Raw genomic sequence first — 23,819 nt, 5'->3', positions numbered from 1 at the left:
GACCCTCATCTCCCCCTTATACTGTGGTCATCATATATTGTGCCCAGCTTCCCAGTATATTATGGCTCCCACTTCCCCCCTCAGCTTGTGTCTCCCTCACACATCCCCTGCTCACACTGAGCCACCTGATATGGTGGATCCCCTCATACTGTGCCCCCCCCCAGCTCCCTCTTGTTCCCTGTTACTAAACACAGCAGCAGTCCTCTTCTACAGCGGTGTACAGTACTGAAGCCAGCAGGTGGGATGTTGTCATATTGCACCTGCCGGCCTCTGTTACACATGGCAGCAGCATAAAGCAGAGGGCTCTTGGCTTTATCACTATATTCAACTCTATTGGCATCTTGAGTAGTGTATAATGTGTATGTATGAGTGAATAAGTGTGTATACATAACTATGCATATGTTTTTATATGTGTAATTATACATGTATACATGTGTATCTGACTACTTAATGAGTATATAATAGTTTACAAGTGTTAAATGTGTGCGTATATGAGTGTATAATGTAAATGTATATTGGTGTATACATGTGTGTAAATGAGCCTATGAGTGTACGTATATATGAGTGCATACATATGTGTGTATGAGTGTATAATGAATGTAATAATATGATCATACACATGTAGTGTTTATACCAATGATTAAATGTATGTGTATGAAGGTTATGAATGGGGGTGAGTTTTAAATATATGTATATAAGATTATAAATGTACAGTACATGTATCAGGTCATAAATGTATCTGAGTGTTCATATAAATGTGCATATAAAGAAAAAAAGAAAATAAATAACATACACATATATGACATACTGCAGCAATATGTTTAGAGTCAAGTTTAAATGGGTTTTCCAGAATACAGGCAGAGTACAGCAGGAGGATCAGATCAGAGGAGAGCAACACCCTGTCTGAAGCAGACAGTGCTGTTAATGATGTAGTGGAGTTTTAGGGCTACTACAGGCTAAGATGCCATTCACCTAATTTATAGCCCTGAACCACCACTACACAATAGGTAGCGCTGTCTGCTTCTGTCTATGTCCTGTGTATAGCAAAGCTGTTGCCAATTCTTCTCTCAGCTGATCGGCAGTGGTGCCAGGTGTCACATCCCCACCCCTGTCATATTAATAATCTATACTACTGAAAGGCTGGTTTTGGTGTTACGTACCCCCTAGGTGATTTACATATTGATTTTGACAGACACCTCCTGAACAGATGAGTTACTAGAAGTACAGGAAGGGAGATAGACAAGCTCCACTATGGCACAACACTCGCCCACGACCATGAAAGGCTGAGAGTCCCTTTTAAGTCGCTTCAGTTAAACAGAACTTTGTCAGCTCAGTAGTTTCTGCCACCAGTTCTTGTTCAGGGCAGAATTATATCGAGCCAGAAGCAAGCCCAAGTAGAGCATATATAAGACGTATATAATCCGTGGAAATAAAAGTACAAATTATATATTTAATTGCCTTATGGGGACACTAGACAATACAACACATATATGACAGTACAATTTACAAGGAGAGTACAATAGGTATAAGCAGTCATCAAAAGTTGATTACTGTGTGCTTTACCACTGGGATAGGAATGGCCAGCAAGTTCTAGGTTCCTTGTGTCTTTGATGTACAAATATTTCCCCCTCAAGAGAACAATAGCCACAGGGCTCATTTTGTTTTTAGGGTTGGGTAGACACACATTCCAGGGGCTTCCAGGATCTTTTGAGTCCAAACATGATCCACTTCATATGTTCCAAACAAGAGTTCTGCATACCTCCTTATCCAAGGTCTCCAGAATCGACTGATACCCAGGCACGCGTTTTCCCTGCTTTCCTAATTCTAGAAATGTATCTGGATGGGACAGCCCATAATTCCATAACTTGCAAATAAAGTTATTATAAAAGACTCTATTAAAATTCTTAAGAGAGCTGCTGGCTCCAGTCCATACGCTAGAGGTGAGAATACTAGCTTTAATACTCGCTCTCCTGGAGAGTTCGTTACACTATCCATCTTGCAACTAAGATAAGGTTGGGGCAATCTAAGTTTTCCAGGCACATGCAGTTGTCACAAACACATAAATGACAAATCATTTGATAGGTTTGGATTTAAAAAAAAAACCTGCAATAGGGTAATTCAATCGGATTTTCACCAAGTAACTCCTAAAACAATTGCCTTATGAAAGAAAGTACAATACATGAAGTCCCTGAGGAGTCAAATCCCTCTACCAAGGAGAAATTTATTAAAACCCCACCCAGGTATTATCATTAAAATTCTTCTGGGGATCCCTCTTTCAAGTGACCATATACGAAAACATCTGGAATCTGAGAACTGGGCCAAATACAAGGAGGAAATTACATCCCTAATGTTAGTAGCCTACAAGCCCATCTCAAAGGAAAATGGCTTCAGGGAAGGTCTGTGAAGAGCTTCAGGAGGAAGTGTTGTATCTGGTTATAAACAAAATAGTTTGTTAGCTGGTGTATCTACACGTTAAAAATGCTCTCACATCTGGTGGAAAAAAAAAAAAACCAATTCTATTAAAGCCTTTATTGCTCCACCATAAAAAAGTCCCTATGCTCCAGTCCAGGGGGATATCTATGACCCTTGCAGCCCTAAACAAAACAAAAAAATATGAAAAGTATCTTGGACCCATTTTGGCATCAAGTGGGGCTAAACACCAAAACTAATCTGCCGATCTGAGTCCTGTGGGCCTGTAAATACGCCATTGGAAACAGACTCATGGATTCTGATGTAGAGAGATTATGCCAGGGGGGGATTATAATAACTAATAAGTTTGATGTACATTTTTTGTGCACTGGAAATTGAACAATTACGGACATGCATCAACCAATTTTTGGATGCAAAAACACTCAAATCAGACAGGTTAAAGTTGTGATAAATCTCCCCCAAAGTGTCCGAGGTTCTCTACAGTAATATTGCCATGTGTCTAACCTGAGGTATAAGCTTGTAAACCAAAAAAGTACCATATTGCTTTGACAAAAAATCTGCAATGAGATCCATCACAAACTCTGCTCCGCTCTAGTAGTCAGTAAGCATTAATGTAGTGATGTTTCAATCTTTAGTCCAGTGCAGCCGCAGATGAATTAGACCAGTCTACTGCTGCGCAAGATTAATCATTGTGTCTGATGCTAAATAATCTGGTGCAGTATACAGTGGGTACAGAAAGACCTTTACAATTTTTTCTTTGTTTCATTGCAGCCAATTGGTAAGATCAAAAACATTCTTTTTTTGCTCATTATTGTACACTCTGCACCCCATCTTGAGAAAAAAAAACTGAAATATAGATATTTTTGCAAAGTTATTAAACAAGAAAACAGAAATATCACAGGGTCATACGTATTCAGACCCTTTGCTGTGACATTCATATTTAACTCACATGCTATCCATTTCCTTCTGATGCTCCTTGAGATGGGTCTACTCCTTCATTGGAGTCCAGCTTTGTTTAATTAAACTGATTGTATTTAGTTATAAAAGGCATACATCTGTCTATATATGACCTTACAGCTCACAATACTTGTCAGAGCACATGAAAAACATCATGAGGATAATTGGGGCAAGGTACAGATCTGGCCAAGGTTACAAGTGAATTTAAGTAGCACTCAAGGTGCTCAAGAGCACAGTGGCCTCCAAAATCCTAAATGGAAGAAGTTTGGGACGATCTCTTCCTTGACCTGACTGTCCAGCCAAACTAAGCAATCATAGGAGAAGAGCCTTGGTGAGAGAGGTAAAGAAGAAACCCAAGATGTCTGTGGCTGAGCTCCAGAGATGTAGTAAGGAGATGGGAGAAAGTTCCACAAAGTCAACTATCACTGCAGCCATCCATCAGTCAGAGCTTTATGGCAAAGTGTGCTGACAGAAGCCTTGCCTCAGTGTAAGACTTATGAAAGCCTGAATACAGTTTGCAAAAAAAGCACATGAAAGACTCCCAGACTAGATTGAACTTTTTGGTGTTAATTCTAAGTGGTATGCGTGGAGAAAACAGGCACACCTCATCACCTGCCACATACCATCTCAACAGTGAAACTTGGTAGTGGCTAGGACAACTGGTTGCATTGAAAACATCAGCTTGTTCCGCAAAAAATTATATCTTACACAGCTCCATACACCGAAGTATGAAAAGCCATAAAAACAGTGTCCACAAGAATATCGCCCAGATGTGATTTTTCTATAATTTCATTGCATTTTAATTTTCTCTCCAGCTTATCTATACAATGCATTGAATATTAAATGCTGTCACGAGGAAAAACTATTTGTTATGCAGAAAACAAGCCCTAAAAGCCGAAAAAATAAAAAAGTTATTGATATTTAAAGACAGGGAGTGAAAAATGTAAATGCAAAAAAATTAAAATGACCTGGTCCTTAATGAGTTAAATATATGAGCAGGGTATTTGAACCCAAGAATTCTAACAGAATAGACAACAACATAGTGAGGTGTGCCAAATGTAAAGAACATTAGTATTGCAGCCTTTCAACCACCATTGAAATATGGCTATGAGCTCTTGTCAACACTTTCTTACCATTTTTACCAGCACCTCCCATTGCACCTTGATTAGGGTGCCCTATATTCTCTCTGTGGGAGTGGCCAATAGACAGTGCACCCTGTGGCCACATCAGTAGTGCACCTGAATTCTCTTTTGCATACAAATAAGCCCCTTTAACTACTTCCCCATTGTGGACCCAGATCCGTTCATGAAAACATAAATGTTTTTTTCTAATTTCTAATACAAAAGGAGAACAGGATGGGAGAGTGGTCTTGACATATTCATAGTTTCATAGTTTATACAGTTGAAAAAAGACACATGTCCATCAAGTTCAACCAAGGAAGGGAAGGGATTGGATGAGGAAGGGATTTAGGGGAAACAATTCTATATAACATAACTATTAATGTTATTTACGACTAAAAAGGCATCTCGACCCTTCTCGAAGCTATCCGCTGTACCTGCTGTGACCAGCGCCTGAGGCAGGCTATTCCACAGATTGACCGTTCTCATAGTAAAAAAGCCCTGTCGCCTCTGGTGATTAAACCTTGATTTCTCCAGAAGTACCCCCTTTAATTTGAAACAACTTACTACCATATTTTTTGTATGGGCCATGTATGGAGTATTAAAGTGGTACTCTCATATATATACTGAATAGAGAGGATGTGCACATGTGGCTAACTCTCCATTAGCCTCAGCCATGGGAATATAGTTGTGGTCCACTATTTGCAACATAGGTGAGCTGGGACCTATGTTATGTTTTTATGACATGTCCTGTGGAAATCTCATTAAGGGTAAAGTAAGTTTTCTGTTGGAAAATTATGTTTACATTTTAATATGATAGGATCATTAGCCATTTGAGCCCACTTGCTTTCATGTCCCCCACAACCGTCACCAGCTGCCTGCTTCACCATTTATACTGTGTCACCCTGTGCCTCACAAAAGTGTCCACTCAAGGTCCCTTTAAATTTCTGGAAAAATGTTATATTCCATTCTAAGACCTTTGACATCACCTAAGCAATGAGTAAACTGAGAACATGACTGATAAGTAAATACCAACTCATAAAAATTTATGCAAGGAGGTGCAATATTCTCTTATTTCCCTGTGACCTGTGAAATATCTAAAGAGATCAATCTCGAAGGAAACGACATTGGTGTTTACGGTGCACCACCAGACGTGGCTGAACGCTTACATAAAGGGGAAGGCTACCTTAAGCAGCTTTTCCTTTATTTGTCCTCCTCCACCAAGTGTATTGCTATGGAAAAGGTGAAATAACAACTAACATGGATACTTAGGGATAAAACCTTGCAAACACCATCCCTGTACACTCTTGGTTTGATTCAAAGAGGGCTGTCACTCAAAACTGTTGATTGCTCCTAATAGACATGCTCATTATTGTGGTGAATGAAAACATATTGTGGTAAGAGCCAACATGCTCATTTTGTTTAAAATGAGAAGTTACATTGTCTTTTTTTTCTAAAAGGCAGTCATCCTGTTGGCACTGTTCGTTGGGGATGGTGGAGGGGAGTAGGGGTGTACTCTGTTTATATCATTCATAAGAATATTTACCAGCAAGTAGTCAAGTATGGCATTTTGTGGCCCCGGTGGAATTATAATGGTCTGGGAAAATAGTGATCCCTCTGTTCCAGGGACATAACATCCCCATGTGCCTACTGTTTAATCATGCATTTACCTGATAAGGAAAATAGTCCAGGATTGGTATCACTGGGGCGGACAAGGAAGGCTCCAAGGGCATTAGGGGGAGACAACAGTAATCTCTCTGCTTCTAGTCTGCTGGAAACCTCTACATACCAGCTGTTGGAAAAGAAAAATTGGGAGAGAATAAGGATTAGGAAATTATTTGCTGCATATAATTTTTTATCCACTTACAGACAGTATAAAAGTATAACAAAAATAAAAGAAAGTTGCCGGTAATTGGACTTTGCTGCTGCCACTGAGTTGCAGGTTGCAGCTAGAAAACAAATAATGTTATAAATATAAAAAGCAAGCCAGTCACATGTTGCGAGTTTCTTTACACAGATATAAGGGGGGTTATCTACCAGCTTCTATTGGTAAATCTTACAAAACTGGTCTATAGCCTCATTGCGAACATAGATGTCATTATCACATAATGGGGCAGATTTACTTACCCGGTCCATTCGCGATCCAGCGGCGCTTTCTCTGCAGTGGATTCGGGTCCGGCCGGGATTCACTAAGGCAGTTCCTCCGACGTCCATCAGGTGGCGCTGCTGCGCTGAAGTTCCCCCAGGCCCGCCGGAATGCACTGAAGTTCACCGGCCTATACCTGGTGAAGGTAAGCACGAGTCCTGCAACACTTTTTTTTTTTAAATGCGGCGGTTTTTCCTAATTCGTCGGGTTTTCGTTCGGCCACGCCCCCCCCCCCGATTTCCGTCGCGTGCATGCCAGCGCCGATGCGCCACAATCCGATCGCGTGCGACAAGATCCCGCGGCAATACAGGGAAAATCGGCACAATTCGGAAATATTCGGGTAACACGTCGGGAAAACACGAATTGGGCCCTTAGTAAATGACCCCCATTGTATCTTCAGCCACATGTCTACCCACTGCACTTGGATGAATAGGGATCCATTGACATTGCAGAGCACAACTGCTATCTCTTTTTGGCACTGGTGTAGGTACCAATATTACATTCCCTAACATTTAGAAGTCATTGTAAATGTAAGAGAAGTTTATAAACCCCCTTCCCCCCATGTGTGAATCTCCTGCAGGTTGTTTTTATGAAAAATAGAAAAAATAAATAGATATCCACCTAGGTTAGATACTTGTCAGGGTGAAGCTGATATGTTACATTTATGCAGAATATAAACAACATATTAATACAATTATTAATGCTTCTAATGATTCTATTAATAATATATAGTTTTTCTCATATTATCTTATTATGAATTGACTTGTTTCTTGGGCTATATACCACACTTAGCAAAATCTCATAGTCATTCATAATACAAGTAATAATAGGCAGTCCTGTCACTTCTACAAATAGAAGTAATAGCAACAATAATAAAATAAATAAGATTATTCAGATTGTAATTTATAGTAAAATATCTATTCCCTAGTGTGCTCTGATCTTCTTATAGCTCATGGTAGTAATGATGACAGTAGTTGGTTCTGCAGCAAGTATTTATTGGAAATCTGATTTTTTTGTGATTTTAGCCAACATGTTGACGAGAGAAATCTCCCACTTTTCCCCAGCAGAATCTATAGTCAATCCAATAAATTCCTGTCATTTGATTTGCTGTATATTAAGAGCACATAATCCTCATTGTATGAACATAGCCTTAGGGTGTAACAATCAACAATGAATGAAAGAGTGAATAGTGGAGTCAATCCCTCCTTACTTTCTCTCTATTTGAGTTGCCTGTGTGCCAGTCTTTGCTGCTGTTCTGGAATTAAATGACTGAACCAGGAAGTTCAGAATCACATTTGACAGATAGGAAACTTTACGGACAGTGTTTATTGTCCGGCTACTTACCTCTCACTGCTCAGACTGGAATTGCTATTGAGGATATAGTTGTTGGGTTTAACAGGAAAGTCCATTGTTACATGAGAACTAGAGGTGAAACTTAAAGATGAGATATAATTTGCAGGCACCAGTCCCATCTCCATGTTTCCTGTAAGCTTTCTTGCTAAGACAAAATCCCCTTCGTCTCTGATCAAGCAGAGTTCCTCACCAGCTTGTACACTCATTTCTTCCTGGCCTCTGGCTTCAAAGTCATAAAGAACGGCGACTATGTCCACACTTGGAGTTATGGTGGGCTTGGGATGTGCTATGGGAGGAGCAGATGGTACCTCTGGAGGAGGCCAGAATTTATCCCATAAACACATCATAAATTTCAAATAATTCCTACAGAACTCCTCCATAATTCGATGAAGCGTGTAGCCCAATCCAGGTGCTGATTACCCTCCCGCCAGCGTTGTAGGTAACTGCTGCCTCCTCATCTGTGCAGTTATTTTTTATCTGTTTCACTTCCTGATCACCTCAACCTTTATAAACAAAAGTGAAATTCCCCAGTAAGACCGGCAAAAGGAATGTGCCCTGACCAGTATTTCTGCTGTAAAGAGAAGCTAATGCTACACTGATAGTAGAAACGGGTGATCAAACAGGTGATCATTCACACTTTCCAAGTGTGACTATGAACTAACAGTGATTTTTTTTTTTTTTGCATATACAGAGAACGAACATTTCCTTTTCAAATATCTTTTTAATAAGTTTAAAAAACTTAAATAAGTTAATACTTTTTTTAATGATAACAGGTACATATGACTTGCATATGCATAGACAATGCCAATAATGCATCTTAAATTATGATAAAGGATACAGTATGAAGTCAGGAGATAAAGTACAATACAATATAGATCTGTAACGGTCACACAGACAACAGAACTAAAAGTCTCTATGGCAAGAGTCCGGAGATGTCTGTGGACCAGTGGACCCTGTGGACTACCTCTGGAGATGGTATGAGGCCTGCGGTGGCATCCAAGGTACAGGGTATGCAGGAAACAGTCCAAGCCTGGGATGACAGCAGGAACACGGAGGAACACTGGTAATGCTGGCACGGACTGAAGACACCGCTGGAGGGGCGTGGTTTGGCCGCCTATGAAGATGGCTGCGTGAAGCGTTAGCTCCGTCTGCTGAGCAGCTTTCATATAGCCTTCACCCCTCAAAAGCGACCCGAAGCACCCTCACGAGTGCTCTGCATACCCTCCAAAGTTAATGGGAAAGAGGGGTGAAGTCTCCAGCCTGCCGGCCAGAAGAATCCCACAGTATTTTCAGGCCACCGCCAATCACGCCAAATATGGCGCCAGCGCCACGAGGTTGAAGGGATCAGGCAAGCCGGAAAACAGCGCGGCCAGAACAAAGAAATCCCCAACCGCTTATACCAACAAGGTAACTGGTGAAAGAGCATCAACATATACAGACTCTGATTTTGAAATACCTACCAGGTGGTCGGAGACTCCTTCACCGCCAGCGGACAACATGGCCTCCGGTATCCCGAAACAAGGAAAGAACTCCCGCTCTGCGCGAGACAACGACTTACAGAGCGCTAAGCCCAGGAAAGGCGCGGAGGTAAGCCTCGCACCCCATGAGACACCCACAGGTAGTCCGGCTAAACAACGCCAGCGGCTGCAGCTTAATCCGCAAGCAGAGCAATGGGGGGAAAATAGAAGCGATATAAGCCCGGCGACAACCGCAGATGAAGCAGACGCTTTTGAGACATTCCAAACCTCCGACAAGGCAGTAACAGAACATTTATTAAAAGACATGTTAGAAGCCCTACGATCCTCCCTCACATCAAATTTGCTAAAGCTAATAATCCCCCTCCAAAACAACATAGCTGAGATAAAAGAACAAGTCTCCCACGTAGAATCCAAAATGGCGGAATACGCCACAGAATTCAACAACCTAGCTGATGGGCATCAGGTATTGGAAGACAAAGTATCACACCTACAAGCTAAGCTGGTAGACTATGAGGATCGAAATAGGAGAAATAACATTAAATTCCGAGGAGTCCCCGAGTCGATTACTGGTCCACAACTGAGAGACTATGTGATGCAACTAACCAAATCCTGCCTACCTAAAGCACTGGATTATGAATTAAGTGTGGACAGGGCCCACAGAGTCCCAAAACCAAAAAATCTGCCAGACACTACCCCCAGGGATGTACTGGCACGCTACTGCTTCTACCACACGAAAGACCAATTATTAGCTTACTCAAGGAAAAACCAGAGTCTTCCGTCTCCATACTCTACGATTAAGCTATACGCCGATCTGTCTGCATCTACATTACAGGCGAGAAGAGATTTTCAACCTCTTACTGCGCTGTTGCGCAAGTACGCAATCTCGTATAGATGGGGATTCCCGATCAAATTACTCATCAACTACCAAGATAAAATACATGTAGTTCTATCTCCAAAGGACGGTTTGGATCTGTTGAATACCTGGGACTTACCCGATGACACCTGAGCCTGTGGAGAATGCTCATCATCGGTAAACCGGGGAGCCGGTATTTATGTTAAATGTGTTATAGATGCAAGGTTAATTATATGATGGCACTGAGATTACTGTGGCTACTAATTAGATAGATATTGAACTATCGCTAGAAAATGGCTATGCAGATTTTTGTAGTAGCGGCTGCACAGCGGTAAAAAGGGCTAGTTTATGTTAATACCACATTTGCCCTACTTACTTGAGTACGTCATTTGTACTTAAAAAACTAACTAACTTAACTGTTTTTTGTTTGTACTGATTAACTGCTACTTATATTGTTTAGCTGACAAACGTGAATACTCAACCCAGTGCAGAAGCACTAAACATTTTACCACCAACAGCTGGAGGAGAATATTACACACGTTAGCCTTATCAGGTTAAAATAATTTTAAACATGGGATATAAAATAGTATCCTTAAATGTCAAAGGCCTAAATAGCCCACAAAAAAGAGCATTCATGTGGAGGGAAGCCATATCACAAAAATGTGATATACTATGCACCCAAGAGACTCACTTAGCAACTGACAAATCACCAAAAATACAACATAAACATTTCCCTAAAGTGATTACTTCCACATATGAAAAAAAAAAAGAGAGGGGTCATGGTTGCTTTCAGAGACACGTTAGCACTGACCATACATTCCCAAATAGTGGACCCACAAAGTAGATTCATAATTGTGATATGCACAATCAACAACATGGACATAACGTTGGTTAACCTTTACGCTCCGAACAGACACCAATTAAGATTCACCAAAAAGGTCTTAAAAAAAGCAAAATCTATTCAAAAAGGCGTTTTACTTGTCTGTGGAGACTTCAATGCCCCACCATCACCCAAAATCGATACCACCTTACAAAATCCAAACCTAAGTGTAAGCTTAGACAAATCCATTTCAGACAATGAGTTATTTGACATATGGAGACTGTATAACACAGACGAAAGAGACTTCACATTATTTTCAGCTAGACACCAAACATACTCCAGAATCGACCTCTTCTTAGCAGACAAGGATATGCTTGATAGGATAGAGAGTGCTTCCATTGGGGAGATTTCATGGTCAGACCATGCTCCAATGGCCATAACAATTACTGACACCCATCCTAAACACAGTGACTATATCTGGAGACTGGACACATCCTTATTAGCCAATGAACACCACGCTAAAACCATCGAACAGTATATACATGACTACTATATACTCAATAAAAATTCTAATCTAGATGACTTCACCATGTGGTCAGCACACAAAGTCTATGTCAGAGGACTTATCCAAAATCTAAGTGGCAGAATTAAACGCCAAAGAGACAAACTCATTGTCGAATAATTGGGGAATATCCGTAGATTAGAATATGAAAATAAAAAAGCCTCGAATCCTTCTACAATAGAAAAATTAAAAAGAGAGAGGGTCCATCTTCGCAACCTACTTCTATACAAATATGAGAAAAATCTCAAAAAATTGAAAATAAAATACTACTCTCAAGATAACAAAGCAGGGAAGTTATTGGCCTCCAGGGTTAAGAAAATAGCACAGAAAAACAAAATCTCCTGCATACTCCATCCAATAACAAAAAAAAAGTTTTATCGCCAAGAGAGATAGCTAATGCTTTTCAAGACTTTTATAGCTCTCTATACAATCTGAAGAACAACTCTGAGACATCCCTTCCTTCACAGAGTGAAATAGAGACCTTCTTAGACAAGGTCAAACTACCCAAATTAACTACTGATCAACTCCAAATGCTAAACGAGCCAATTAGAATTCCAGAAATCATTAAAACCATCAAAAAACTTCCAAAACATAAAGCCCCGGGGCCTGATGGCTTTGCTAATGAGTATTACCTAAAATATGGGGACATTCTAGCTCCACATCTAGAAAATGTCTTCAATAAGGCTATCAAACAAAGCAGCTTTCCTCCAGATATGCTAAGAGCTACCATCACAACAATTCCTAAACCGGGCAAAAACCCAGAAGAGATCTCAAATTATAGACCCATCTCTCTTTTAAACGGGGATATCAAACTGTATGCTAAAATAATTGCCAATCGCATGATGTCAGTCACCCCAGATATCATAAAAGATGATCAGACGGGTTTTACTCCAGGCAGACAAGCCCCTGACAACACACGACGTATAATATCTCTAATGCAACACTGTGAGAAAAGTAGGACTAAGGCAGTGTTTGTAACGGTCGACGCAGAAAAAGCGTTTGACCGTGTTAACTGGTCCTATGCGTTCGCAACCTTAGATAAATTCGGCTTTACAGGTCCAATTTGCTCCGCCATAAAAGCGTTGTACTCAAATCCCAACGCCCAAGTACTAGTCAATGGAGTCCTGTCAAAATCATTTCAATTAACCAACGGCACGAGACAGGGGTGCCCCTTATCCCCTATCTTTTTTAACATATCCATAGAGCCACTCGCGGAAGCCATTAGATCAGAAGACCAAATAACTGGCATAACGATAGGAGAGGAAACGCATAAGCTAGCATTATTCGCGGATTATGTGATTTTAACGCTTACTAACCCCGAATCCTCGTTGACTCATTCGCTGAACTTGCTAAAAGGCCTTCGGTGTGGTCTCATTTTATAAACTAAACTCGGCCAAAACACAAATCCTCCCCATTTCTATACCGTCTACGGACCTTTCCCTAATGAAAAGAAATTTCAACCTAGACTGGAGATCAGACACTATAGATTACCTAGGGGTGAAACTGACATGCCCGACTGCCGACCTCTTTAAACAAAACTTTTGATTTAGTTGGAGGAATACACTAGTGTGATTACTTCCTGGTTTGGGAGAATTGCACTATATAAAATGATGGTGTTGCCGAAATTCCTCTACCTATTCTGCACGCTCCCAATAAACATCCCAAAATCCTTTTACTCAAAGGTAAAGAAACAATTGTCAAAATTTATATGGCAAGGTAAAAAACCTAGGACAGCCATGACCCTAATGACAAAACACAGGTTGGCGGGGGGGCTGGGTGTCCCAAACCTAGAAGACTATCAAACAGCATGCATAATCGAACAACTGTCTCATTGGTGGAACTCTAACAAAGAGAAAGCTTGGGTTCGTCTCGAGATAGCACTCACAAATACCACATCTCTGAAACACAGACTAACCTCGGGCCTCTGGGACTTAAAACCTCCACATTCAGACCTACATACAATACAGGCCTCAGCAGAAGCTGGACGACTTACATATCCAGATCGACAAAAACAACCAAACTTCCCCTACAAAACATATCAATAGATTTCTTGGGAGAGAACCTAGAAAATCTTAATATCAACCATTGGAAAGCTAAAGGAATAACCAATGTCTTCCAGATAAAACCAAACTCAGATAAGGTGGAGATAAACCAACTTCACACCAAATTTCATATACCACTCTCTGAATTTCTAACGGTCCACAGAATAAACAACTTTCTCACATCGCTCCCAGCCTCATCCCCATCTATGAACGAGGAATTGATGAGATTGTGGACGAATAAGGGAAAGAAAGTTAGAGGTATTTCTATAATATACAATTCCCTAGATGACAAATTACACCTAACCAAAAATAAACCGAGGGAAAATTGGGCTAGGGACCTTAATACTCCAATCTCTGACATAGAATGGAGTAGAGCCTTAAAGGACATATACAAAACCTTTCGATGTACACAATTTCAGGAAGTGGCCATAAAGACAAGCCTAAGATGGTACTACACCCCGTCCCGCCTTCATCTCATATTCCCATCCTCATCTCCCAAATGTTGGAGGGACTGTGATCATGTTGGGTCGCTCTTACACATACTGTGGAAGTGTAAGAAAATCTCCCCCCTGTGGGCCCAGATGGGTTCGGCAATTTCTTCCCTACTGCACAAACCGTTTGTCCTCACTCCAAAGATGGCCCTTCTACTGATAGGAGTAAGGTCATTCAAACCTTCTCAAAGATCAGTGATTAGCCATTTACTGATAGCTACGAAGCTGGTAATAACCCGACACTGGAAACAATCCACATGCCCTCCTTTCTCAGAGATCATTGATATTCTGAATGATACCTACGCGTACGAGAAATCCCTGGCATTCAGCTCTCATCGAGTTAAAACATTCCAAAAATTCTGGGAATTGTGGTCCTCTTCGAGTTATTTTCATCAATAAGTAAAGTCTCAAATCCTGACTAACCATTCTCCTCCAGTACATACACGGAAAAATAGTTGATTAGATACACGACACGTCTTCAAAATAGCTTTTACTTTTCATATTAGATTAAATCGTTGAATGTTGCTTATGTTAATAATTTTCTTGTCTGCTTGTGGATCAAGTTATCAAAATATGAACAGACATGCACTTACCATTAGACATGGAAATATGTATGCACATAGAAGGATTACAAGACTTCCGAGCTCACACTTACTAAAAAGAACTGACATATCTTACGCGGACAACAGAGGTATATCAGGGTGGGCCAAATTAATTCTTGCTTCCTATACATGTGATACTAACCGCTCATCTTAAGAGCATGAAAAAAACAACTGTTGGGGACACATTTATAGTATGCTACTGTATAAACTTTGAATGATGTGATGTATCCAACAAATAATATCTGACTTGTGACCGACTGCGTTCGGTATGTTGTAGGCTAATTCGCCTACTCTATGTTAATGTTATTTCTGGAAAAATAATAAAATACATTTAAAAAAAAAAAAAAAAAGACACCGCTGGAGTGGAACCCTGGAAGGCACAGCAGGAAGCATATGGGAACGCTGGAAACAGGAGACACGGAGGCACCTGGAAATGCTGGAGGAACACGACGGCGTCTGGAAACGCTGGAAGACAGGAGCGTCTGGAAACGCTGATGGGAAATCACTTCAACAGGAACCGCTGTGGGAAGCGGGTTGTGGAAACCTTGGAAGTTCCGTTAGAATGCTGAAGATCCGGCCAGGAAGGAAGGGAGGTGCCAGATTATAAAGGGTGAGCCAGATTAGCCAGCGCCAATCAGGGGGACGCTGGCCCTTTAAATCTTGAGAAGTCCGCGTGCGCGCCCTAGCAATGGGAGCACGCAGCCTTGAAGACAGGAGGCATGCGGCCTACACACTGGGACCCAGAGCACAGCCAGGAGCCAGTAAAGGTAAGTCCAGGCAGAGGGACAGAGACAGGCATACAGCGGAGCACGGGTGTACACGGGATCCACAACATGGATTGCAGGAGCACCTGTGACAGTACCAACTCTTCTCTTCTTCTTCAGCCTTTTCTTTCACCTTCTCCAATTCATCTTGTTGACGGGACACCGTCAAGGAGGAGAAGGAAAGCAGAAACATTACAAACCTCGATGAGGTGCTTGGACCTGGCAGGGAACAATCTGGGATTATCCTTGAGACGTCTGGAGTGTCCTTTGGCCGAGAGACGTACTCTGCTAACTTGCATAGACTCCTCTGTGAGCAGTACGGCCGGAGGCAGAAGTGGCTCTTGGAAAGCCAGAACAGCACTGGGAAGCTGCGGAGGCAGGAGCGGCTCTTGGGAAGCTGGAACAGCTTTGGGAAGCTGCGGCGGCTGGAGCGGATCTTGAAAGGCTGGAACAGTTTTGGGAAGCTGCGGAGGCTGGAGCAGCTCTGGAAAGCCGGAGGCTGGAGTGGCTTCTGGGAAAGGTGGTGACTCTGGAGAGGCTTCTGGGAAAGCCAGAGAGATTCTGGAGAGGCTTCTGGGAAATCCGGATACTCCGGAGAGGCTTCTGGGAAAGACAGAGACTCTGGAGAGGCTTCTGGGAAAGCCAGAGACTCTGGAGAGGCTTCTGGAAAAGCCAGAGACTCTGGAGAGGCTTCTGGAAAAGCCAGAGACTCTGGAGAGGCTTCTGGAAAAGCCAGAGACTCTGGAGAGGCCCCTGGAAAAGCCAGAGACTCTGGAGAGGCTTCTGGGAAAGCCGGAGCCAAACGAGGCGGACGTCTCGAAGTCGACCTCGAAGTTGCTGGGAATCAAGCAGTTGATGAAGGATGGAAGCAACTCTGCTTAGTTGTTTTTCCCAAAAGAAAGAGCTGCTGGGACTTCTGGGCAACTACTTCGGAAAGATCAGCCAGCAACTGATTAGAATCCTTGGCAAAGTCCCTGATCCTGCCAGCAACTGATTAGAATCCTTGGCAAAGTCCCTGATCCTGCCGGAGTCCATGGCCGGATCTTGCTGTAACAATCACACAGACAACAGAACTAAAAGTCTCTATGGGAAGAGTCCGTAGGTAGGAGTCTGTGGATCAGTGGACCCCACTGGAGCGGAACCCTGGAAGGCACAGCAGGAAGCGTATGGGAATGCTGGAGACAGGAGACACGGAGGCGTCTGGAATTGGTGGAAGACAGGACACACCAGTAGCATATGGGAACGCTGGAGACGGGAGTCACGGAGGAAACGCTAGCCCTTTAAATCTTGAGAAGTCAGCGCGCACGCGCCCAAGCAACGGGAGCGGCCTGGAAGACAGGAGGCATGCGGCCTACACGCCGTGACCCGGAGCACAGCAGGAGCCAGCAGAGGTAAGTCCGGGCAGGGGGACGGGGACAGGCATACAGCGGAGCATGGGTGTACCCACGATCCGCGACATGGATAGTGGGAGCACCCGTTACAGGTGTGATGGATGCACCTGATGCTGGATGACAAATCTGGCGACTATGTAGTCCTTTTCCTGGAGGTCCCCTTTGTCGCAATAGTCATAACAGGGTCTAAAAACTATCTAACCCTTAAGAAATGTGGTGCATGGCACAAATGAAAAGATAATAGGCCACATGTATGATAAATAAAAGCAGATTGATATACCTACCATAATGTTTATAGATTAACCATTATGTTTGTATTTCCAGTTTGATTGCCACATTAAAAAGCACATCAATTAATCTCTTGTTGGGAATGCTCAAGTCCTGTTCACATGGGAAAGGCGTGACTCCAGAGGTAAATCCAAGTTTCCAGGGCACTAGTATTTGAGGGGCAGCAGCTTTGCGGGGTACAATTTGATGAGGTGATCTTCTTTACTATGTGTCAAACACAGTTATCTCTGTATGCAGAGGTTTTACTTGTGTTTTCATCCAGAAAAGGGAACAAGGAAACAGCAGCCCTAGACATATCCATAAATCTGGTTTACAGCTATCTCTATAAAGCACATACCAACAATCATAACTAGAGATGAGTGAACATACTCGTCCGAGCTTGATGCTCGATCGAGCATTAGCGTACTCGTAACTGCTCGTTGCTCGGACGAGTATTTCGCCCGCTCGAGAAAATGGCAGCTCCCGCCGTTTTGCTTTTTGGCGGCCAGAAACAGAGCCAATCACAAGCCAGGAGACTCTGCACTCCACCCAGCATGACGTGGTACCCTTACACGTCAATAGCAGTGGTTGGCTGGCCAGATCAGGTGACCCTGGGATAGACTAGCCGCTGCCCGCGCTGCTCGGATCATTCTCTGTCTGGATGCCGCTAGGGAGAGAGCTGCTGCTGGTCAGGGAAAGCATTAGGGTGTTCTATTAGCTTACTGTTAGGCAGGAGTGATTCTACAACAACCCAACAGCCCTTCTTAGGGCTACAATAACGTTATACTTTTTTTTTTTATTTGCTTGTGGCTGGGCTTGCTGGCACTAGTAGTGCAGCTAGTACCATATTGTGAGGAATTTGCAGGGGGACTTGCTACCGTTGTGTTTAGCTCTTAGTGACACACATATCCACCTCAAACAACAAAGTGGGAAAATTTATTAGGGGTTTGATTTCAATTAGGCACAGTATGCCAGTTTATTTTTATTTTACGTTTATTTTTTTAATAACTCAGTGTCATCTCATCTTGCATAGTAGTGTGCTTTAATACTTGGCTAGAAAATAGCCATAGGAGAATCCAAACGGCTTACTTACGCCTACAGTAGTGTTATATATATTTGATTTCTGGTTGATCTGCTGGTGGCTGTAGTTGCTGCAGTGCATCTACTAGCAAATTGTGAGCAATTTGGAGTGAGACTTGCGACCACTGTGTTTTGCGCTTGGTGACGCACATATCCATCGCAAAGACCGAAGTGGGAAAGTTTATTAGGGCCCGGGGTTGTATTTCAATTAGGCACAGTCTGCCATTTCCTTTTTTATTTTACGTTTATTTTTTTCATAACTCAGCGTCATCTCATCTGGCATAGTAGTGTGCTTTAATACTTGGCTAGAAAATAGCCATAGGAGAATCCAAACGGCTTACTTACGCCTACAGTAGCGTTATATATATTTGATTTCTGGTTGATCTGCTGGTGGCTGTAGTTGCTGCAGTGCATCTACTAGCAAATTGTGAGCAATTTGGAGTGAGACTTGTGACCACTGTGTTTTGCGCTTAGTGACGCACATATCCATCGCAAAGACCGAAGTGGGAAAATTTATTAGGGCCCGGGGTTGTATTTCAATTAGGCACAGTCTGCCATTTCCTTTTTTATTTTACGTTTATTTTTTTCATAACTCAGCGTCATCTCATCTGGCATAGTAGTGTGCTTTAATACTTGGCTAGAAAATAGCCATAGGAGAATCCAAACGGCTTACTTACGCCTACAGTAGAGTTATATATATTTGATTTCTGGTTGATCTGCTGGTGGCTGTAGTTGCTGCAGTGCATCTACTAGCAAATTGTGAGCAATTTGGAGTGAGACTTGCGACCACTGTGTTTTGCGCTTAGTGACGCACATATGCATCGCAAAGACCGAAGTGGGAAAATTTATTAGGGCCCGGGGTTGGATTTCAATTAGGCACAGTCTGCCATTTCCTTTTTTATTTTACGTTTATTTTTTTCATAACTCAGCGTCATCTCATCTGGCATAGTAGTGTGCTTTAATACTTGGCTAGAAAATAGCCATAGGAGAATCCAAACGGCTTACTTACGCCTACAGTAGCGTTATATATATTTGATTTCTGGTTGATCTGCTGGTGGCTGTAGTTGCTGCAGTGCATCTACTAGCAAATTGTGAGCAATTTGGAGTGAGACTTGCGACCACTGTGTTTTGCGCTTAGTGACGCACATATCCATCGCAAAGACCGAAGTGGGAAAATTTATTAGGGCCCGGGGTTGGATTTCAATTAGGCACAGTCTGCCATTTCCTTTTTTATTTTATGTTTATTTTTTTCATAACTCAGCGTCATCTCATCTGGCATAGTAGTGTGCTTTAATACTTGGCTAGAAAATAGCCATAGGAGAATCCAAACGGCTTACTTACGCCTACAGTAGCGTTATATATATTTGATTTCTGGTTGATCTGCTGGTGGCTGTAGTTGCTGCAGTGCATCTACTAGCAAATTGTGAGCAATTTGGAGTGAGACTTGCGACCACTGTGTTTTGCGCTTAGTGACGCACATATCCATCGCAAAGACCGAAGTGGGAAAATTTATTAGGGCCCGGGGTTGGATTTCAATTAGGCACAGTCTGCCATTTCCTTTTTTATTTTACGTTTATTTTTTTCATAACTCAGCGTCATCTCATCGGGCATAGTAGTGTGCTTTAATACTTGGCTAGAAAATAACCATAGGAGAATCCAAACGGCTTACTTACGCCTACAGTAGCGTTATATATATTTGATTTCTGGTTGATCTGCTGGTGGCTGTAGTTGCTGCAGTGCATCTACTAGCAAATTGTGAGCAATTTGGAGTGACACTTGCGACCACTGTGTTTTGCGCTTAGTGACGCACATATCCATCGCAAAGACCGAAGTGGGAAAATTTATTAGGGCCCGGGGTTGGATTTCAATTAGGCACAGTCTGCCATTTCCTTTTTTATTTTACGTTTATTTTTTTAATAACTCAGTGTCATCTCATCTGGCATAGCAGTGTGCTTTCATACTTGGCTAGAAAATAGCCATAGCAATAGGATAGCATCGTTTGGTTTTAAAAACTAAAAAACACACAAAAAAAAAAAACACAAAAAAAAGTTAAAAAAAAAATTAAAGTTATAACTCTCATTTTCAAAATGTTTAACCCGAGGGCTAGGGGTAGAGGACGAGGGCGTTGACGTGGGCGTCCAACTACTGCAGGGGTCAGAGGCCGTGGTCCTGGGCGGGGTGAGACACCACCTGCTTATGAGGGAGCAGGGGAACGCCGCAGAGCTACACTCCCTAGGTTCATGTCTGAAGTTACTGGGACTCGTGGTAGAGCACTGTTGAGGCCAGAACAGTGCGAACAGGTGATGTTGTGGATTGTCGACAATGCTTCGAGCAATTTGTCCACCAGTCAGTCTTCCACGCAGTCCACCCATGTCACCGAAATCGGCACTCCTCCAGCTCCTGCACCTCAGCCTCCTCCCCCCCAGTCTGCCCCCTCCCAGCAAAATTTGCCATTTGAACCGGCATACTCTGAGGAACTGTTTTCTGGACCCTTCCCACAGTCACAAACCACTTGTCTGGTTGCTGATGAGCAATTTTCCGATGCCCAGGTTTTCCACCAGTCGCAGTCTGTGGGTGATGATGACCTTGTTGACGTACTGGAAGAAGTGTGTAAAGAGGTGTCCGACGATGAGGAGACACGGTTGTCAGACAGTGGGGAAGTTGTTGTCAGGGCAGGAAGTCGGAGGGGGGAGCAGACTGAGGGATCGGAGGATGATGAGGTGACAGACCCAAGCTGGGTTGAGAGGCCGGGTGAACACAGTGCTTCTGAGACGGAGGAGAGTCCTCGACCAGAACAGGTTGGAAGAGGCAGTGGTGGGGCCAGACGGAGATTCAGGGCCAGAGCTGGTGCATCAGCGCCAAATGTGTCAACTAGTGAAGCTCCCGTGGCGAGGGCTCCTGCGGCGAGGGCTAGATTTTCAGAAGTCTGGAGGTTCTTTAAGGAAACACCGGATGACCGACGGACTGTGGTGTGCCACATTTGCCAAACCAGGATCAGCAGGGGTTCCACCACTAATAGCTTAACTACCACCAGTATGCGCAGGCATATGAATGTAAACACCCCACTCAGTGGCAACAAGCGCGTTCACCTCCGGCCGTGCACACCACTGCTCCTTCCCCTGTGTCAGCTGATAGTCAGCCCCCTGCCCAGGACCCTGCCACAAAAACCCCATCGTCGCCTCCACGATCCTCCACAGCATCCACCAGCGTTCAGCTCTCCATACCCCAGACGCTGGAGCGGAAACGCAAATATAGTGCAACCCACCCGCACGCCCAAGCCCTTAATGTGCACATCTCCAGATTGCTAAGCCTGGAGATGCTGCCCTATAGGCTAGTAGAGACCGAGGCCTTTCACAGCCTCATGGCGGCGGCCGCCCCTCGGTATTCGGTCCCCAGCCGCCACTACTTTTCCCGATGTGCCGTCCCAGCCCTGCACCAGCACGTGTCAGACAACATAATCCGTGCCCTGACCAACGTCGTTTCTGACAAGGTCCACCTGACCACGGACACGTGGACGAGTGCTGCCGGGCAGGGCCACTATATATCGCTGACGGCACATTGGATTAACTTGGTGGAGGCTGGGACCGAGTCTGACCCTGCGGCTGGTCATATACTGCCGACGCCGAGGATTGCGGGGCCTACCTCGGTCCATGTGTTTCAGGCCTACTATGCCTCCTCCTCCTCCCACCCCTCCTCCACCTCCTCCTCCGAACGACCATCCGTGGGCATGGCGCCATCAGTCGGTAGCTCTAGGCACAGCAGCAGTGCCGTCGCTAATCGACAGCAGGCGGTGCTCAAACTGCTGAGCCTAGGCGATAAAAGGCACACCGCCCAAGAACTATTACAGGGCATCACGGCGCAGACTGATCTGTGGCTGGCACCGCTGAACCTGAAGCCAGGCATGGTTGTGTGTGACAACGGCCGTAACCTGGGGCCGGCTCTGCATTTCGGCAGACTGACACATGTGCCATGCCTGGCCCATGTGTTAAATCTGATAGTTCAGCGTTTCCTCAAGACATACCCCAATCTGTCTGATTTGCTCACGAAGGTGCGCCGCATCTGTGCGCATTTCAGGAAGTCCAGCCCAGATGCTGCCACTCTCAGGGCAGCGCAGCGCCGCCTCCAACTGCCCGCTCACCGACTGTTGTGCGACGTGCCCACGAGGTGGAATTCAACACTGACCATGTTATCCAGAGTTTACCAGCAGCGCCGAGCGATTGTAGACTGCCAGATGTCAACTTCCAGCAGAACTGGTAGTCAGGTCAGTCAGCTTCCTCAAGTCTACAATGAGGAGTGGACGTGGATGTCTGATATCTGTCAGGTGCTGAGTAACTTTGAGGAGTCAACACAGATGGTCAGTGGCGATGCCGCCATCATCAGCCTCACCATCCCGCTGCTTGGCCTGTTGAAAAACTCTCTGGTCAGCATGAAGTCGGAAGCTTTGCGCTCCTCACAAGAGACGGGGGAAGAAGATTCCCTTGTTGATAGCCAAAGCACCCTTAGGTCTGTTTCTCAGCGCATATCGGAGGAGGTGGAGGTGGAGGAGGATGAGGAGGAAGAGGAGGAGAATGTTGGCGAGACACAAGAGGGGACCATTGTTGAGTCCTTCACTGTTGAGCGTGTATGGGCAGAAGAAGAGGAGTTGGAGGAGTTGGAGGAGGAGGAAATGGACAGTCAGGCCAGTGAGGGGAGTGAATTCTTACGCGTTGGTACTCTGGCGCATATGGCAGATTTCATGCTAGGCTGCCTATCCCGTGACCCTCGCGTTCAAAGAATTTATTCCAGCACCGATTACTGGGTGTTCACTCTCCTGGACCCACGGTACAAGCAAAATCTTTCCACTCTCATCCCTGGAGAGGAAAGGAGTGTGAGAATGCATGAATACCAGCAGGCCCTGGTGCACAAGCTGAAACAGTATTTCCCTTCTGACAGCGCTAGCGGCAGAGTGCGTAGTTCTGCGGGACAAGTAGCGAGGGAGAGTAGGCGAGCAGGCAGCTTGTCCAGCACTGGCAAGGGTACGCTTTACAAGGCTTTTGCCAGCTTTATGTCACCCCAGCAAGACACTGTCACCTGTCCCCAGTCTCGGCAGAGTAGGGCTGATCTTTACAGAAAGATGGTGAGGGAGTACGTAGCTGACCATACCATCGTCCTAAATGATCACACAGCTCCCTACAACTACTGGGTTTCAAAGCTGGACATGTGGCACGAACTGGCGCTGTACGCCTTGGAGGTTCTTGCCTGCCCTGCCGCTAGCGTCTTGTCCGAGCGGGTTTTCAGTGCAGCTGGTGGCATCATCACCGATAAGCGTACACACCTGTCGACTGACAGTGCTGACAGGCTGACGCTTATCAAGATGAATAAAGCCTGGATTTCTCCTAATTTCCAATCTCCACCAGGTGAAGGAAGCTCAACCTGAATAATTTATCCACTCCTCCTCCTCCTCATTTTCCTCCTTCTCCTCCTCT

General features: G+C 44.0%; 1 protein-coding gene and 1 long non-coding RNA gene across 2 annotated transcripts in view; one reads left to right on the top strand and one right to left on the bottom strand.

Moving 5' to 3' along the window:
- Window positions 1–8,490, bottom strand: part of SRMS (src-related kinase lacking C-terminal regulatory tyrosine and N-terminal myristylation sites) — a 39,393-nt gene extending 30,903 nt beyond the window's left edge. The window contains exons 1-2 of the mRNA XM_072110894.1: window positions 7,996–8,490; window positions 6,176–6,297 (exon numbers count right to left, since the gene is read on the bottom strand). Of these exons, the coding sequence (XP_071966995.1) occupies window positions 6,176–6,297; window positions 7,996–8,384 (511 nt within the window). The 5' untranslated portion in view covers window positions 8,385–8,490. The remainder of the gene's footprint in view (window positions 1–6,175; window positions 6,298–7,995) is intronic.
- The window catches only part of LOC140064222 (uncharacterized), a 113,759-nt gene that overhangs the window by 60,394 nt on the left and 29,546 nt on the right, over window positions 1–23,819 (top strand). The window lies entirely within an intron of this gene.

Source organism: Engystomops pustulosus, chromosome 6 (genome assembly GCF_040894005.1).
Source record: "Engystomops pustulosus chromosome 6, aEngPut4.maternal, whole genome shotgun sequence".
Taxonomy (NCBI): Eukaryota; Metazoa; Chordata; class Amphibia; order Anura; family Leptodactylidae; genus Engystomops; species Engystomops pustulosus.
The sequence above is the reverse complement of the archived record's forward strand: the minus strand, read 5'-3'. Positions and strand labels throughout refer to the sequence as shown.